Raw genomic sequence first — 19739 nt, 5'->3', positions numbered from 1 at the left:
CACGGCCTATCATTTCTCAGACCATATAATACCATGTTTCTTCACTTAATTTCTATAAGTCCCTTTGGTGAGGCAGGGTGGGCAGAAGTTATACAAATCTCACAGTCACATGCCATGTACACCAATGATACATGCTAAGGTCCCTGACAACAGTAATTGGTGATGTACACTCCTGCCCACCGGGTAGTAGCTTACCAAGCTCATGGTTCTGGAACACTGTGAGGGCTCTCATGGGAAGATGTTGCCTCCATTTTGGACACAGGAGAGATATAGGGTGCAATGCTTAGTCATTCTAGACATTTAGACCACACAACAACAGCTTGCCTGCCCCGATCTGCAAGCTCCATTATGTATTTTAGTTTCTGTATCTCAATGTGCAATTGACAAGGATTACAAAGTTAATTTATGTAATACCTTCATGTTTAATGGATAGTGAATTCATTAGCTTCATTAGATTTAGGCTATGATGTAGAGTTCATGTGGTTACTAGTACATAGTTTGAGTTTGTGGTCACATATTTGAATTCCAAAGAGATGGGATTTTCCTTGGTGCATAACCCAATGACCACTCACATGTAAGTAAAAATACAGAGCTTTGCTAAGTAACATATATACGTTTGTTAAAAACAAAATATTCAGAAGGAATTACACAGGTTGTCCTCTGGGTTACTGGAAGTCCTAGAGACTACCATTCAAAAGTTCTAGTGTAGGTGCAGCAACTCTCAGTTCACTGCTTGTGCTGAAACAGACTGTTTGGTCTTTGTCTGTAGCTTGCAGGTTTGATATAAGGAGTAGCCTGGCTTTTCCTACTGATTGTGTTAATCCAACAGCAGAACATTGGCATTTATTCTAGAGAAATAGCAATTGCTGTTATTTCAGTAATGCTAGATGACCAAGGTTGGTTCTTTCAGGCCTAAACTTTTCAGCTTCTTGAAAAACACTTTTCAGCCTATGATTTATAATTTTATATTTTTATGTTTTTTGCAGAATTAATGAAATACATCGTCTCTGAAGATTTTGATTCAGGTCTGCTCCACAAATCTTAAAAGACTGGTGAACGAACACTCCGTGACCGTCACACCTTCTCCAGTAACAAAATCAAGCAGTTTTCAGCCTAGAACTTTCTGTTGATGGCAATGCCACACAATTTGACAATAGAAAATTCTCATCAATCCAAAAAGGATCTTCTGTGTTTCAATGGCTCCTCTCATGGCAATGTGTTTGATTCAGACTCGCCGAGCTTGAACGAAGCGTACAGCACGTCATTGTACAATGAGAGCTTACATTCCAGCTCTTGCAGCCCTTCAGACTCCAATAGTAAACCCCTCTGTCATGGAACACCCAAAAAGAAGGCAGTGTACCACAGTGATGAACCATGTGGAATTGAATCTGTCCCATCTGAGAAGGAGTACTTGTGTGGATGGGGCGCCTTTACTCCTAGTTTCTTACAGTATTTTAATACACCAAAAGGAGTGCTGTTTTTCCTCTGTGTTGCTTCCTTTCTGCAGGGTATGATCGTCAACGGCTTTATCAACACTGTCATCACCTCCATAGAAAGGCGATTTGACCTTCGCAGCTATCACAGTGGGCTGATCGCCAGTTCCTACGACATTGCCGGATGTGTTTGCTTGACATTCGTCAGCTACTTTGGGGGCAACGGACACAAACCTCAGTGGTTAGGTTGGGGGGCTCTGATCATGGGAATTGGCTCTGTAGTCTTTGCACTACCCCATTTTATGACTAGCCAATACGAGGTGCACTCCTCCGAACAGACAGGCATGTGCCATTCCAACCAGACTTTGCCCTGTACGGAGAGTGTGTCCACTCTATCTAACTACAGGTTTCTCTTCATGTTTGGACAGTTCCTTCATGGTGTTGGGTCTACACCACTCTACACTCTCGGAGTGACATATTTAGATGAAAATGTGAAGTCCAACTATTCTCCGGTTTACATTGGTAAGACACATGGTCCTTGGGGGAGGGAAACAGTTTGGATTTGGTAACTGTGATGTTCATTAACACCTTGGCTGCTAGGTGTTTTCCCCCTCCTGTGCTGAAAATTGCCATTTTGCTGGTGTCATGACGAGCTCAGCTCGTCATCAGCACAGCTCAACTGTGCATCATGACGAGCTGAAAGCCAGTGATTGCACACCAGCTGATCAATGCGGCAGGATATTATTACCCTGTAGTTTTTGTGGGATTATAGACAGCAGCGGCTCCTCCGTTATGGGGAAGGAGCGTCGCCCCACGGCCTCAGCCAGTAGATAAAAACATGTGAAATAAAATTATAATAAAGCAGTTTTATTATCATTTGATTTTCCATACTGAGCCGGAACTGAGTCTTAAGGGCGGGGCCATGCTCTGACAGTAGCAGGAGGAGTCGTGGGCACAGGGCACTCCAAGTGCGCATGACGGTTTGCCTGGCTGCCTTAGAACGGCCAAACCGTCATTTACACTTAGATATCTCCAGGCTAGAGCATGGAGAACAGCAGGCACAGGCTCCCAGTCCCTCTGGGAACGTAAAGCCAGCCCGCTCTGTTCAATCCCAGTGCTACTCTCATGCCAGATAATAGTATTACCAGCATGAGAGCAGCATCTGGATTGGCGCAGTGAAGTCATGGAGCCTGTGATGAGGAGCAGAAGAGCACAGAGGCAGCAGATAAGTTTTCATTTTATTGTATTTTTTTATTGCTGCCTCACCACTTTTCCCTGCTGTCAGCCACCACTGATTAGAGATGTGGTCAAAATAACATGGATATGTTGCATGTTTCAACATTTTGATTTTAAAACGTCACCTTCATATAATATAACATTTGAGACATAGTTGTTTATTTTTGTACTTTTACTGGTTTTGCCTATGTGAGGTAGTTCATTCAGAAAATCGGTGTGACTCCTAAGTACGATTCAAATACTTAACACCCTCCTTTAGATTGTAAAGAATGTTTCTGTAGCCATAGAAGAGCAAATTACATTTGTGGATTATTGGACTTCATCTAAAGTCTTCAGTCGACTAAAAGCAGACAGATCTGGATTCCAGTGGTTGTGGACATAATAAGAACCTTTTCATGTGTATCTTCTAAAGGTGGAAATGCAAACATTAGTAGTTTTACAGTGAAGTACACAAGTAGGTACATTTCAAGAGGACGGATGTGCAGTTCAGTTACGGTTCACTATTTTCTAAGCCTGGGCGGAGTTCGCAAAAGTGTAAAAAAACCTCCACCGCTCTAAGCGGAGCTCCGCAAGCGGCGGAGTGCGTTAGAAAGATGCTATTCGCAGTAATTTTAAGCCCTGGATGTTTGTCCTCGCTGTGAAATTATCACGAACAGCACCATGCGCAGCGCAAGTGGACACTGCTTCCTTTCTACCGGTCGAGTAGATTTTCTGCTCGAGCGGCAGCTTTCTCAACACAAACAGATGGTTTCTCAACGCGAGCAGTCATGAGCATATGTGGCCACTCGCATTGAGAAATCTGACCACTCGCATTGAGAAATCATCTTGCCGGGAGGTTGATTTCCCTCTCTCCCGCTCGCAACTTGACGTTGACGAGCGCGAATGAGGAAAAATCTTGCCGGGAGGATGTTGATGATTGCGAGCAAGGAAAAAGCCTAGCGGAGCAGAGTTTTTCGGAACTCCGCGAGCTTTGCGTAACGCGGAGCATGGAAAACTCCGCAAACTCCACGAGTGGAGCAGAGTTCCCCACCCAGGCGTACTATTTTCTTCACCATGGCATATGTCAGGTGTCAATAAACTATAATCTCTGCCGAATTTATAAATAATTTTTTATAATGTTTAACACTTGTTAATTTTGATAGAGCTTAGGGATTAAAATACTTCAAGTGCTGTGCCAAAATAAACTCTGAGGCAGGGACTCGGTAGGTCGGTGATCTCTAAACAATTACTGTACTTAAATATAAATGTGCACAAACATGAGATGAGTTAGTAGAATCAAATTAGTCCTGCAGCTGTATCACGGAGAATATATGTGTGCGCAGGGCTGTAGGTATGCGACTTGTCTATCTCTGCAGCATATCTATGCATATAAAATCTCTATAAAAGATCTGATACCTTCTAAATAAATGATTCCTGATTTTCTTATATGCACCAGAGGCAGAAAGCTGTGTCGTTCAGGGGAGCCACTCTTCGAAGCCCTAACTCTACCTGCAGTCGTTCACAAGTAGATTCGATTTCTCAAAAAGTCTTATGGGCTTATTTACAAGGCCCTTGCTCCACTTTTGCGTCATTTTTAACATGGGAAAAGTGACGCAAAAGTGGCGCAAGGGGCTTGTAAATCTGCCCCTTAATTCATATTCACTCTGTCGCTTTTTAGGCATTTTCTGTTGCGTGCTTTTGTGCAAACTTGCCAGTCCACACCCACAGTCAGATGGAAAGTTTGAACACCAGAGCTATAAAAATACTACTATAGTTACACACAGCAGGAGCGGTGACATTCAGGCCTCTTTTATCATTTGTCCAAGTATCCCACTCAAAGAAAGACGGATTTTGCAAACAGATAGCCTTCTGTTGCCCTGAAGAAAACTCAAGTACGGCCACCAAATGCTGAGCGGAGGAAGTGGGTCGTTATCCACAGAAGCGACTTGTTGTTCATTTCTCGATAATTATCTAAGTCAAATGTCCCTGAGGGGGCTACAATTGTTGTTCCTGCCATCCTCTCATATTGTACTGATATATCCCACATGTTTTGGGAGTCTGTGTTGATTGCTATCTCAAGGCAGCAAAATCCCTGTAGACTCTCATTAAAAGTCTGCTGAGGTTCAGACTTGAGAGAGGAGACATGCTGGCTATAACCCTTCCAAAGATTGCCTCCTATGTTATTCTCATGCCATGCACAGAGAACCAAATAAGGATAAGAGCTACAGCTCCTAGCTTGGAAAGAAGAATATAAATATAAGCATTGATCCAGTTAAGTCCATAAAGCCATTTAATATTACATGAAAAAATTAGGGGTATCATACTTCCAGTGGTACTTCTTCTTTTCAGAACTTTCTGATATATCTAGTACGTATTTCAGAGAGACTAAACGTTAATTAGTATTACCTATTAATTAATATCATTGGCACAGACCTTTAACATGCCATTGGTTTATTTTAAAAAAATGTGGATCTTGAGTTAATGAATAATAAATACAGATTCCGACATGTGCCTTTGCTTATAAAACTAGATGGTGCCGCAGCACTAGAAACTGAATTCACTCGTTACGTAGTAACCATTACCCAGGCAGTTTATCAAATTGATTAGAAAAAGTGTCCATGGAGGCTGGTACTGCTTATCCTTGAGGATAACGATGACAAGAGGTCAGTGAGCCACGCTCGTGTCTCCATCAGAGCTTGAGGCAGATCTTACCAAGTTGGATACCAACTTCCAACCCTCAGGATTTGTGTATTTCACATAAGCATCACCTAGATGATATCACTGGTCCTCTGGTTGCTGCTCAGTAGATAATTGCAGCAGAAAATGAGGTCTACCCTGTGTCACTTGGGATTTCCATTTTCCTAGATGTAGAAAAGGCGTCCTAATACGTTAAGGAAGTCCGCGCTGCTGCAAGAAATCTGTGGAATGGTCGTGTTCCTCACACTATCTGGTAACCTGGCTTAAGAGAAACTTCAAAAATTAGTAGAAAGACGAACCCTGCATGTCTGCACTAATGCATTGGCAAACAGTGAACACAAAAGCGATATTTTTTTCCAAAAAATGCTCATGTTCTTTTGAAACATACTAGTTTACAAGGGTAAAAGGTAGCTATTGGAATGAAGCTTGTAACACTGAAAAGTGATCGTGCGGTACCGGACCACATTCCATACAGCGAGCAATGACTTCCAGAAATTAGCAAGAGACAATAAAGAGCATAGCACTGAGAGTGGGTCCAGGAAGGCACAACCCTTGCCAGTGAGTGACAACTGCAGAAAGACAGCTCACACCAGTGAGAGATGAGTTCACTTGGGCAACTCATGACAATGATAGATGAGTACAGAAAGACTGCCTTTATCGGCCACTGCTGAATACATGGAGGCAAATCAAACCAGTGAAAGATGATAGCCCGAAGGCATGTCATCACAGTGAGGGATTAGTGCTGGACGACAGCTCAAATCAGAGAGAGATTAGTACAGGACGTCAAGTGATGTTAGGGAGAGAGGAAGACAGCTCATAGAAGTGGCACAGATACAGGCATACAACCCATTCAGTAATCGATGAATACCAGAAGGTACTACAATCTAGTAAGAGGAAAACAACAGACAAAGATCATGCAAGTGAGTGGTAAGTGCAGAAGACCCCTTAGACCAGTGTCACATGAGTATAGGAAGACCACTCATGCCATTGAAAGATGAGTACACAATGCCAGCATACCCAAGTGAAAGGTGGGTCCAGGAATGCAGCTCACGCCACTGAGAGATGGACTCTACAATGGAGCGTATATCACTGAGAGATGGACTCTACAATGGAGCGTGTATCACTGAGAGATGTTTACAAGAAGTCAGCTCGCAAACGAAAGAGATGAGTACAAAAAAAGACATTCAAGCCTGTGAAAGATTGATACAGGGACGCAGCAGACACTAGTGAAAGAGGAGTGGAGCAAGCAGTGAGAGATGAGTAAAACAACTAAGCCAACGAAGATGGGCGCAGAAGGAAAGTTCACATCAATGTAGCAAGAGGACGGAATGGCAGCGGAGGCCAGTGAGAGGTGAACACGGGGCGTCAGAGCATGCAAATGAAAGTTGCAAAGAAATCCAGCCCATACAGAAAGCAGTGAATACCGAAAAGTCACAAACTAGAATGACAAGTGGATATTCCAGACACAGATCCTACCAATGAGCAACACCTTAAGGAATAAAGTGCATACTGGATGACAAATGAGCACAGGAAGACAGCTCATGCTACTGAAAGGTGAACATAGAAAGGAGGTGTATCTAATTAAAAGACATGGAGAACACTCTTTTCAGGTGGGAGATGAATAAGGAAAGGCAGTTCATGCCAGTGAAAGATGGGTAAAGAAAGGCAACTCACACATATGAGATGAGTACAGAAAGCTGATTCGTGCCAAGGAAAGTAGGTGCACAAGACAGCTCAAACCAAGAGAGGAGAGTAGAGAAAGATAGCTCTTACCAGTGGATGGTTAATACAGCCAGACAGCTCATGCCAGTGAAAGATGAGTACAAGAAGGTATCTCTAACTAGAGAGAGGTGGGTGGAGGAAACAGGTCACATGAGTGAAACAGGATTGCATGAAAACAGCTCATGTCAGTGAGAGAGGGCTAGGTGAAGGTGGTACATTCCACAGAGGAATGAGCACGGGAACCAACTCATTACAACGAAAGCAGCCAATAACAGTGACATACTAGTTCAGGAAGGCACCTGTAACCAGTGACGAATGAGTAAAAAAAAAGGGCTGATCACACTAGTAAATGTTGACTAAGGGAAGGGCAGCTTAAACCAGTTGAGAATGTGCAGAGGAATAAATAGAATACAGCATGAGACAGTGTGAAGAGTATAGATCTTCCCTAGGACCACCAGAGCCTTACCTTAGAGACTTAGGGGCAGATTTACAAGCCCCTTGCACCACTTTTGCGCCACTTTCCCCTTGTTAAAGTGACGCAAAAGTGGCGCAAGGGGCTTGTAAATCTGCCCCATAAAGACTGCAATATCGCATCTAGAGCCCACGACAAAGATTACAATAACTTCAGCTAGTACCAAACTGTTTCACTAATCATGGTACTATAGAGCTTAGGTTAAGGTTTTTTATTTGGATGCATGGAGGAATATGGAACGGGCAGTACATTCCAAATACCGATATAGATAAATGATGAAGTTTATTCACCTTTTACATAGTAATATAAGTAACCTGTCTCCCCTTTCATGGAGATGCGTGGCTGCAGGGTGAAAGAAAGAAAGAGGGGAAAGCTTGTGGGAAAAATCACTTGTTTTCAAAAGCAGGAAGCACTTCCACAAAGACCAAAGCACTTGTGCCCTGAAAGTAAAGTTTTGTTTTTTTCTGAAAACGTTACTGGCTTGAGTCAGATATCATGTATGTTAAAGAAAAGCTTAAAAAAATACTCCCCTCTGGAATCTATTGCAACGGTGCAAACAAGTAATGATTAGTGAAAATTAAAAAAATGAATGTCTGGTTTCTCCACAGAGCCCTAATTTTAGAACAACAATTGGAAACCTGGGTGTTGATGGCTGGTAAGCTGGTGAAGTCTCGCAGCCAATAGATCGGAATGGGAGACAGCGTTTACAACGCTGGTAATACCATGCGGGTTGATAACAACACGTACGTTACATTGTCCGCTTTGTTATCACGCATGGCATTACATCGCAAGTTGTTGAAACGACTTGTGATGTAATGTCATGCGTGGTAACAATGCGGAAGATGTAACGACTGCGTTGTTAACCTACCGCTTGGTAACACCATGCGTTGTAACATCACATATTCAATAGGAATTCTCCTTACATTTGTGCTGAGGCTAAGTCAGCAGTAATGCCAAGGGCGCGTCAAAGTTCAGATGAAGCCTGATGGGCCCTCCCTCCTATGCTTGAACAGCTTCTTTCAGGAGGAAATACTGCTTTAAGAAAAGGAAACTAATACAAAAATCCAGTGCCTTTGTGAGCCACCACTCATTTCTACAACCATTATGCTAACCATGGTGTCACCCTGTAAATCCTGTGGAGTTGGAGAGGATATCTCACCTATGAGTCAATGCGTCTGTGGCTCGTGTCCAGTGGAGCTGGAAAGAAGTAATTCACAAGCTGTCCAGGAAATCATCTTCTTGATGGAGTGAGCCTCAATCTTTACTCATTTCAAGACCCATGCTCAATCTTACCAGCCCTCCCTGTGACTTATTTATTTTAGGTGGTTAAGAACTCTAGATATCACCTAGATCGGGAGAAGGGTTCTGTAAGATGTATTTCTGTGAACAAGCAATGCCTCTTAAACTACCAGTCCCAGTAGCCATCTTTAAGATCCGCAGGGAATACAGGTAAAGAACAAATTAAGAAAAATGAGGTCAATAATAATTTCCAAGGGCATGAAAGAGAAAGAAGATACACACAAACCACATCATTGTGCCACTTCCTGTCTTTCAAAATCATACTGTCATTAAGATGCTTAGAAATACAGTTCCAGGTTGCAAAGAATGTTAATAGGACACCCAGACTCTAGAAAACTAAGAGGAACTAAAATAGATGCATTCAATATTTCCTCACATTTTTTGAACACGTGTTTTCGATACAAAAGCAAAAATTACGCTGTTACACAGCGACCGGTGACTGATTATTCACAGTTTGACTAAAAATGGCTGAAGCCTACAAGCTCCCCTTTCTTCCAAGCCATTTCTAAGTTGGCTAACTGAGAGATTACATCCTCAATGGCCTACTTGCTCTTTCCATCAGTCATGATCAATTCCCGGTGCCAATCCAAGAGAATCTCATGAAGAAGTCAGACGAAGAATGTCCACATGACCAACAGGTAAAGATCCTGTGCTTTACGATATTAGAGGCTGCCTTCTTCAGTCCATATGGAGCCAGAAGTTGTCATGTGCTCTCTCTAGTCCTAGTCCTCTAGGCATAACCATCTTCCCGCAGTCTCTGAAATGATTATTTCTATTATTTTCTGTTTGTCTGTACCTCGGTGGGCTAAGTGTTCAGCCTAGGTTTGAGAGTGGCCTTCATGTTTCAGTGCCTTCCGAGAAGGGACAGAAATCCTGGCAGTTCATGGAGGCAACATAGAATGCCCTGTGTGTCATAGTAAAAAGGGTCGATCTTCCAAGATAGAAAGAAGTTCATGTTGTTAAATTAAAAAACCTTATAGTTAGGAAATAGAGTAAAAAACCAAACCTTAGACATTCACTGAAAAAACAAAGGTTACAGGGACGTTGTAGTTATATTCATATTTTACACACACAAACCATAGAAATTCAGCAGTTATAGTTATCTCAAGTAACTACGACTCGTGCCCTAAGGTAACTAACTCGCACCCCGCAATGCAGTTTAATCATCAATAATTTCACTGCAAATGTTGCAGTGCTATTATTGATGATGTCATAGAAGATGTCATGAGAGATGTATTATGTGGAATAACCAGTAGTGCATGGCGAGGGCGCACGTTTTAGTTACTTTAGGACCCTCACAGACCCCTTCAGCAGTCCTATGGGGTCAGGGTACCTCTACCATGACCCCTTCTATCACTTTTACATTTTATTTTCTTCCCTTGGAACCATGTACTGATTATCAAAATGGCCAACTTTTCTTTCAAGTTGCGGCCAGCCAGTCACAGCATTGCTGTTGGAGCGTGGATCCACAAATCCTTTGCTGCTGGAGCATGGATCTACAAATCTGCCAAGATCCGCAGAGGATCTGCAGTGGATCCTTGTCTCTAGATATACAGCAATCTCTTAACTTTAATAACTCTAAAACTAGGTTTACACCAAATTACAAAAAGCCAGTGCTTAATTTGTAAAATATGAAGTGCAGGTGCTCAAATCTTTGTCGGAGGCCACACCTACTTTTCTCTGGCTCCACCCACTTCCTCCATTGGCTCCACCCACATCATTAAATGGCTTGATTCCCGATTAGTCTTGACTTGATAGGAATCGAATTTATCAAAACATCAGTTACTCTTTGTACAGAACTCTGGTACTTGTAAACAGAAGTGGTAGGCACTATAACAAAACTAGTAAGTTGCAATACATTGTCACAAACCCTCCATGTTTTATATGGAATGTCAATTTTTTATTTTTCTGTATGGGTTTATAATTCCTAAACTTCAGCCTCAGTGTGGTGATGTCTCCCTGCCCTACATGCCCCAGGCCAGCACCCACTAATTTACTGTATTTGAACTCAACGTTCCAAAGCATAGCAAGACTATAAAAGACATCCCTCGCCCTCCACACCTACACAGGTCTGGGGTCTCATGCGGTGCTGTCGACCCCGGGCCACCCATGTTCTCGCAGTCGCCCCTGTGAGCTATGTTTGGGTCTGGAGCGAGCTGGGGCTGTTGAGGTGGGTGTCCGGTTTGCAATGTTGTTGTGAGGTCAGGTGACAGCAGAACAAAGGTCTGAGACTCTGAGTGAAAAATTAGTTTTACGTGAAGAGTGAGGCCTCCGTATGGATACGTACTATAGGGGTGGAAGGACAGTAAAGAGAGCTAGCTTCAGGCAGGGGCCCGACAACCTATGACCCTGCGGACCTGGGGAAGGGTCAGCTGTTCCCTCACCCCTCACGAGCCGGGCTCCTCCAGACCCTCTCCGGCCTCCTGCCCCTCACTGTGTGTGCTGCTGAGTGACAGGCAGCTGACTGAGAGTGTTACCCGGGCCGGGGTTACCATTACTCAGAGAGCAGGGCCGTTACTATCTCCTTCACTGGGCAAAAGTAAACCGATCAAAAAAGTGTGCGTCGTGCAAGCAATTGTAAAACAATTCATTTCTAGGCTAGCCACAGTAAAACTATACATGCCGCAGCTCAGTACATTGAATTAGACATTTATTTTTACCCAAGCTAAAGATGGACTCCATAACACCCTAGTATCACCCCACCACATGACTCAGAATCCGGTCTGTAATAATGCAAACCTTGCAAATGAGGGCAGGTAACTGTGATGGCCCAGGTTTACAGAGCATTAACTTCATTCCATCAACAGGCGCTCGGCTTTTCACTCTACATATGTCAACAACTACACAACACATACCACAAGATAGAACAAGAACAATGATGAGCCCTCAACGTGCGTGAATCAATTAAAAAAGTAATAGATTGCATTGCATCACACTATCCGTTGCGACAACAACACCACACCAAACCCAAAAAAGAAAGTGAAACCATTACCGGCATCGGGATTGGGTGCCCGCACCAGCCACCATGTTTGGACAAGCAGTCAGCATCAGCGAGCGGCTGGGCGGGTTGGCTACGGCAGCAGGATGAGCAGGGCCTATTTAGTTTCATCTTCTTAACCCGCAGCCTGCGCACTGTGCGCAGCCTCACCGTTTGTCAATACTTCCTTGCACGATTTAATATGGTGTGTGTGCCCGCCGCCCGGAATGGTTCTTCGGCGGAGATGAGATGAGGTGACCCTGCTCTTGGCACCACCTGCCATGCTGGCCTTGTGTGCACTTAGTGGTTTCTTTAACTCAGAGGAAGGTGTAACAAGGAGCCGCGCTAGTTGGCTAATACTGCATGCAATTATAGTGCCCGGTGCCGGTCAATACAGCGATATATTTCTAGCAGAACGTGGCCGTCCCACCCACCTTAACAGTGCTATAAGGTTACAAGGGAAGTGCCCTTCAATTTCAGATGATCTGCGGCAGTTTTAAAATATTTTTCTAGTTGCTTAAATGCATGTAAATTCTGGTATTTATATCATGTTTCCCTCTTCTGCGATGCTTTATTTTGCTTATGCGAGTGTCACTCATGGTCGTTGAAATAAATGTCACTCATATTTGCTGTAATAATGAAAATGTCACACAGCAATCTAAAACCTTAGCAGCCATGTAATGATTGTGTAAGATTAGAACATTTGTGCACGTGACGCTGCTTGCCTGGCACAGCCCCAACCCCCACTGACAGATTTTATGAGCGTGCCTGCCCGGCTTGGCCTGAAAACGAAACTGAATCCTGCCCTGGCTGGGCCTTGCTGCATCCTGTAGTACTGATTCCAGCCCAGGCAGTCCGGCCCGCAACTGCGCAAAAAATAGCCAGTGCAGTCACAGAGTGCTGGCAACAAAACATGATCGTGCCCTGACATGGTGATGATCAAACTAGGGCATTTGAACATTTAAGCAGTGACGTGACCATGATGAACATTAAAAAGTAAATCTGTAGGCCTCACCTGCGCTGATGCGCAGATTTATTACTTAATTGAATTCATGATATGTCTGCCGGCCTACGCCGCCTATCCCAGGCCCCAATCATCATGTCACTTGATAATAATGATAGATAAAAGTAAAACTAAGATAACCAATCACAATGATAATTTAAAAAAAACGTAATCCTGCGCCTGCGGCCCCCGCCGCCCCCAGGCCCTGCCCTCATGATGTGGGAAACAAAGAACAGGAACTGAGTAAATGCGAAAGGAAGAAACAGCGCTCGTCTCATGAATGGAGTTCACCTTGAATTTCTTGACCTCTCATTTCGTACAGTTTCCGAGATTAAAAGCAAGCACTTGCTTCTTTATGCATTATAAATTGCTTGCTACAATGCACCACTGCCAGTGACGACGGCCCGGCTGCCACCACGAGCGAGCTCCTCCATTGTGCATTACACATATGTTGCACAGTGTAATTTGCTTTTTGCTTTCCGCAATGTTTAAGTATTTGGCAGTAAATCCACCGTTAAAGCAGCCTGCCCCTTAATCTGCCCTAATCGTATTCTGGGCATGTAGTAGGAAAGCAGATGCTCCGTCAGGCATTCCCCTCTGCCCACAAATCACATTTATTTCGCCATGCTCAGCCTAATCTATAATTCACGGCAGTGCCCTGCCTCGCCCTCGCCTCACCTGCCTGCCAGCCAGTGCAGCTCATGATGATAATTTCGGCCGCCGGAGACGGCCTACCCGCCCCCGGCCATCTTGTCCAGGCCGCAGCGCTGCTGGTAGACCAATCAGGATCATGATGATTTTAAATACATGACTGACACCAGTAAATTATTCACTAACGCCATGGCCCCTGCCTCGCCCTCACCTGCTGAGCGCTCCCAAGTCCCAACTCCTCCAGCAACTTTGAAAGGCCGGCCCGGCCGGCAGAATCTCCTCGATGCTCGGCGAGGCCAGGGCGAGGGGAGAGGTGCGGGTATGCTGGGGCGGGCAGAGAAAATGCGCGTTACGTGCATTCAAATGCATGCAATCTGCGCACGCGTCGCTTCCTCTGGCGCGCATAGCCCCCAACCCACTGCCCAACCCCCGCAGCAAAGCCCTGCCCAGTGCCTGGCCTGGCCCCTGCAACATGACACAAACAGTGTCCCGCCCACTGGGGCCCTGATCCGCGCCGCGGCCGGGCCGGGAACTCTTGCCTTGAGAGAGTAGGTCGGAAATGGGAGCAGGCACGCGCACGTGACGTCACCACACCGACAGCAGTAAGTAGTACACTGCATGCATTATCGACGACCGGACCTGATCAGTGACAGTGAGCAGTGAGTCTAGCACAGCCACACTCACCAGTGACACACACGCACGAGTCACGACTTCAAAAATAAAATTCTAAGGCAGGAGCACAGGTGCACTTAATGCCGCGTGATAGACCCGGCCCCCATAATTAAGTGCCGGTGCTGAGCACCGGCAAGCTCCGGCTCAAATTAAGCCCTGGCTCTTTCTGAACCAAGATCTAGCTTTCTGCCAAATTTGTTCTTATTACAGATGGGAAGACAGCTGATAGCAGTGAGCAGTGTGGTTAGTGAAAGGCACTTTAACCACTCTAAAATGGGTAGAAGAAAAAAGAACAGACCTATTAGCTTTTCTCGCGGTGTAGTGGAAGGCAGCTCAAGCCAGTGAGGGATTATAGTAAAAGAATAGTCCAGTCAAACGGGAAGGGAAATGCAGCCCTTGAAGTTGAATCTCATTGTAAAGAAAATGGGCCCGATTCACATAACTAATCTGAGATAAAAACTTAAACTTACTACTTTTGATATTCACAGAAGGCATTTAGTAGTAGTAAAATTAGGGCTCCTAACTTTACTACTACTAATTGCCTCCTGTGAATACCAAAAGTAGTAAGTTTAGGATTTTTTTTTCAGTTTAGTAGATGTAAAGTTAGGAGTCCTAACTTTACTACTACTAAATGCCTTCTGTGAATACCAAAAGTAGTAAGTTTAGGATTTATCTCAGATTAGTTCTGTGAATCGGCCCCAATGACTTCGATAGAAAAAATAAGAAAGAAAAACTGTAATATTTTTAATAAGAATAGCTGTAGCGAGTCATTAGGAAGCATCTGTAGCTAACAGGTCAGTGAGCAAGGCAAAAACGTGTAAATGGCCGACTAGGAAAGTCGAAAATAAGATGAAGAGCAGCAAAATAGACGCTGCATTTTTAAGACCAGAATCATTCGCATGATTAGCAATGTGTCTATACGCTAAGAATGTTCTAAAGCATGTTGCTTTTCTTTGCTTTCAGCGATGTTCTTCACTGCAGCCATCATTGGTCCTGCTGCTGGCTACCTGCTTGGAGGGATTTTTCTGAACATGTACACAGAAATTGGCACAGAGTAAGTTACTAGAAATTCATATGAACCCTGTTTTACTACATTCCTGTAATTGTGATTGTTTCTGCCCCCTCTAGATTATCAGGAGTGGGGCTGGGGGAATAAAGGGCAGAAAATCACCGGACTTGTAATGGGCCCCTCAGGCAGATCTATTGTACACAGTGCATCAGGCTTAGGCCTGTCAATGCAGAAGACAGGTAGGACCATCACCAGAGACATATACCTTAGTAACACTTGAAATGGTGGTGTTTTTCTAAGCAGCTATATTAGTAAATTAAACCTGGTATTTTTGCAGTAGTGATGCAGCAACTTCTACAGTGATATGAAAGAGAAAGTACTCTATCCTTCCTATATTTAGTCCTCATCTATTCCAGACAGTAGATAAATTCAACCTGATATAACAATAGCATTTACAATTTTTATTTTGGCATCAATTAACCAGATAATTCAACGAACATTTAAAAGGCATCTGTGAACAAAAATAAGTTCATACAGAGATTCAGTACAGTGTGGAATAAAATGAAGTAAAAGGATCATGTTAGAGTTTTATCAGTTTCAAACATCACTTTGAGGAATTGTGCTCCACTGCCCTTTACAGAACTGCTTATGCTCGGTGATGTCTTAGGCATTTGTTTATGTACAGCTCTCCCTAGGACCCCCCACAGCATTTTAGAAGGGTTGATGTCTGGACCTAGACTTGGCTAGTCCAACATCCCAATTCTTTCCTTTTTCAGCCATTCATTCTTAGGTTTAATAGTGTACTTTGAATCACTGTTCTTTTGCATGATCCACCCTTGGCTAAGCTTTAGCAGTTGTGCAGATGGCCTCATCTTTTCACTAGAATGTACTGGTATAGAGCAGTATTAATGTGGCCTCAAATCCTCACTAATCCACCACCATGGGGTGTGAAGTTTTTGTGGTAATACACAGTAATTGGTGCTCCCCAAAGATGTTATTATTCATTATAACCAAACAACTCCACTTTGGTCTCGTGTCAAGAGGGCACTGTTGCAAATGTATTGTGGTTTATTCAGGCACTGCTTTGCAAACCTAAGCTGCCCTGCAATGTTATTTTTGCAGAGAATGTGTTTTCGTCTGATTACCGTTCTATGAAAGTCTTACATTTTCAGCCTTTTCCTAGTGCTTTACATGAGTACCAGTTACATTACACAAGGACAAATTCATTTTTGGTAGGCACAGGGAGATTAAGTGATTTGCCCAGAATCACAGGATGTTGAGCCAACGCCGAGACTCAAACCTAGTTCCCCAGTTCCAAAGACCAGTCACTCACCAGGAGGGCCAGGCTCTTCTCCTGGGCGTTGGCTTCCAATCTGGCCCCCACTCAGTTCCCGCACACCACGGGCACTCTCTTTACATCCACAGCCATCTGGGGAGCTCCCTAGCTCCTGCAGTGTTTTCCGCTTTATGAGCTGTCTAAGGTCAGGCTGCACGCCTCTAGAAACCACCTTGCCACTGCAGCACCAACCTCCCCAGAGCCGCTTCTCTTTCACTCATTGCTGCCGCCTGAGCTGTGGCACCCCTGTGGGTGGCTCTTATTGAGTTTATAGTGTCTGAACGCTGCAGTTTAACAGGATTCTCTTGTAGGGAATTTCCATGTATAGTCATAAGCATTTGAATAGTTCCACCCACCTGTATCTTCTTAAGTTGTCATCTTTCATCTTTCTTCAGGAAGGCCTGTGTAGACACTTAAGCGATAGAAAGACAATAATGCAGCCTAACTAACTAGGCTACACTGGCCATTATTTCATCTTGACGTGAAAAAGGGTAGCCAATACTTTAAAATTTTTGCAATTTATGGAGTTTAATACCTGTAGAAATCTCCCTTTCACAAAACCCCTTTTTTCATGATTGAGATGAAAAGGTTGGAAAGAGAAGCCACCCATAGGCTGCCATTATATGTCTGAACATGGATACCGTGCCTTTAAGAATCTCCAGAGACCACCAGTATCCCATGATGCACAGCTAGTGGCAGTTACTTCAGTTCTTTTTTCCGGCTTCTGTTAACAGGACCCTGGAGCATTGATCTCTACCTCATTTTGTGTTTTTCATCAAAAATCACTTCAGAATTTACTTTTTTACAACTTCACTGGACGTTTTTAGTTTTTCTCTACTTTTTGCTGTCTTTTTCTGACAGATTTTCCACAGTCTATTAGTCAAAATGCCTTCCCTTTTTTCCTGACTGTGGAAGAAAAAAGGCCAAATCTGATTCACACAGAGTGTGTATTTTGTGTTTACCTGTTTCTCATGTTCCTGAGACATGTTCCATCTATAAATCCTTCTCCAAGCGCACCCTGCGTGACAGGGAGAAGATTTGACTTCAAGGGGCAGAGGAGTGAATGAAAACAGCAAGCAGCATCCACAGGTGAGACCTCTTGGGTAAGGAGAGGGTCAGTCCTCTACCAAAACCCTGTCTTCATCCTCTGGGGGCTCCCCAAGCGAAGAAGAGTGGAAGAACGACGCCGGTCCCGGTCGACGTAGAGGACGAGGTCGTTGAGGGCAGATATGGCGACGATATGTTCACCATCGACTCAGGGCTCTGGGTCGAAGCAGCGTTGACGCTCCACGTAGAGAAGAGTGGCGAGACCTTCTTGTTCTCCCTCACGGCAGAGATCGCTGTCGAAGACGTTGTGTCCTCGGTCAACGTCGACACATCAGCGCTGATCGAAGTTGACTAGCCACCGACGATTGGTGTCGGCACGACACCGCCGATCATCGCCGAAGAGGCACCGACGATCACCGTCGAAGAGGCACCGGCGATCGCCGTCAAAGAGGCACCGACGATCGCCGTCGAAAATCAACCGATGATCGCCATTGAGGAGTCACCGACGGTCGATGTCGAAGAGTCACTGGCATTCTACGCCGAGACGGCACCAATCGCAGATTCGATCAACCATGAGCCTGTCGATGTCGAGGAGGAGTTCCCGGTCAAGACGACGTCAAAGATCGCTGTCGACCAGGGCGAGATCTTGTAATGAATCTTTGGCTCCTCTTCTCTTCAGGCAGCTCGAAAAAGGAGGAGATTGATTTATTCATCAGATTCTGAGTGCTCACGTACATATTCACCTACGAGGACTCCACCCCAGTCTGATCCTCCTGGACCAGCGGATCATCCACCTCCTACGCCTCCTCCTCCGCCTCCTCTGCCACTACCTCCTCCACCTCCACTGCCTCCACCTCCACCTCCTCCGGGGCCTGCTGCTCCTCGGCCCATGACTCCTGCTATGCCTAGAAGACAGAGGTCTAGGTCTCGTGCGAGGGATCGATTTCGCAGCCACCAACGTTCATCCACACGCTCTCATCACAGACATCGTTATGAGAGATCTCGCTCCCGGCACTCCAGAAACACTTCCTCCACAAGTACTGGGAGATAATTGCCCACACTTTCGGGCTCTCCTCCTCAAAGGGTGTCTCCTATTGACGACATTACCACCTTCCAAGAGGTACTACTATGAGGGGTGTCCAAACTAAATATTCCATTGTCCACCCCTGTGCCATCAACTTCAGGCATCTTCGAAACTCTCCAGCAGAGGCAAGCTTCTCGTCCCTTGCTCCCTCTGGTGCCAGGCTTATTGGAATCAACAATGGAAATATTCTTCACACCTTCTTCCATCAAATCCGCTCCTTCCAGGCTTTAGAAAAAATACCGCCTGCCTGAGCAAGATCCCACATTCCTCTGGACGAACCACACACCAGACTCTGTCATTGTTGTGGCAGCTAAGAAACAACAAGCGTCGGCTCCAAGGTCAACCGTACCTCCTGATAAGATAAGCTGTAAATAGACTTAGTAGGGAGGAAGGTATGTAACACGGCAGCCATTACAATGAAGGCAGCTAGTGCTACAGCCCTGCTGGGCAGTTATGACTGTTTCCTTTGGGAATCCCTTCAACAGTTCGCAGACCTCCTGCCAAGGGACAAGAGGGAGGACTTTACAGAGATATTTACTGAAGGACTTATGGTGTCCAACCAAATAATAAGTGCAGCGACAAACACATCTCTCCTGTCGGCACATGGCTATTGTCACATAGTGGCACTCCGAAGACATTCCTGGCCACACCTCACCTCGCTTAAACCCGAGGTTCAACAGCCGATCATGAATTTACCCTTTTCTGGCACTACTCTATTTGGCTCTCATGCGGATGAGGAGATGGTTCGTATGAAGGCGAAAATGGAGACCTTGAAGCCAGGGTCATCAGACAAATCAGCAGCAATCATAGCAGCGATCGTTCCAACCGTTTCAGAAACGTCAACCTAAGGAACGGGGAGGCCAGCAACCTACATAAGGGAATAAGGCGCCTGCTGGTTCTAAGCCCTGAATCCTTTCTTCCCCTGCTTCTGTTACCCACTCCAGTAGAGGAAAGCATTCAAAATTTCCTGGCAGAGTGGCAAAAAATAACTCAGGACAATTGGGTGCTGAATATTGTTCGAAATGTGTACTCGCTACGTTTCACCAGCCCTCCTCCATCGGTCCCTCCAACACACTCACAGTACCAACTACATCAGTTGCAATTTGAGGCCAACATTCTCTT

General features: G+C 44.8%; 1 protein-coding gene across 1 annotated transcript in view; it reads left to right on the top strand.

The window, feature by feature from the left end:
• The first annotated feature begins 1005 nt into the window (after positions 1 to 1005).
• Positions 1006 to 19739, top strand: part of LOC147706352 (solute carrier organic anion transporter family member 4A1-like) — a 184704-nt gene continuing 165970 nt past the window's right edge. The window contains exons 1-2 of the mRNA XM_086932844.1: positions 1006 to 1955; positions 15105 to 15195. Coding sequence (XP_086788970.1) covers positions 1130 to 1955; positions 15105 to 15195 — 917 coding nt within the window. The 5' untranslated portion in view covers positions 1006 to 1129. The remainder of the gene's footprint in view (positions 1956 to 15104; positions 15196 to 19739) is intronic.

This window comes from Lissotriton vulgaris, chromosome 7, assembly GCF_964263255.1.
Source record: "Lissotriton vulgaris chromosome 7, aLisVul1.2, whole genome shotgun sequence".
In the NCBI taxonomy this organism is placed as follows: Eukaryota; Metazoa; Chordata; class Amphibia; order Caudata; family Salamandridae; genus Lissotriton; species Lissotriton vulgaris.
This window is presented reverse-complemented; position numbering and strand designations above follow the sequence as displayed.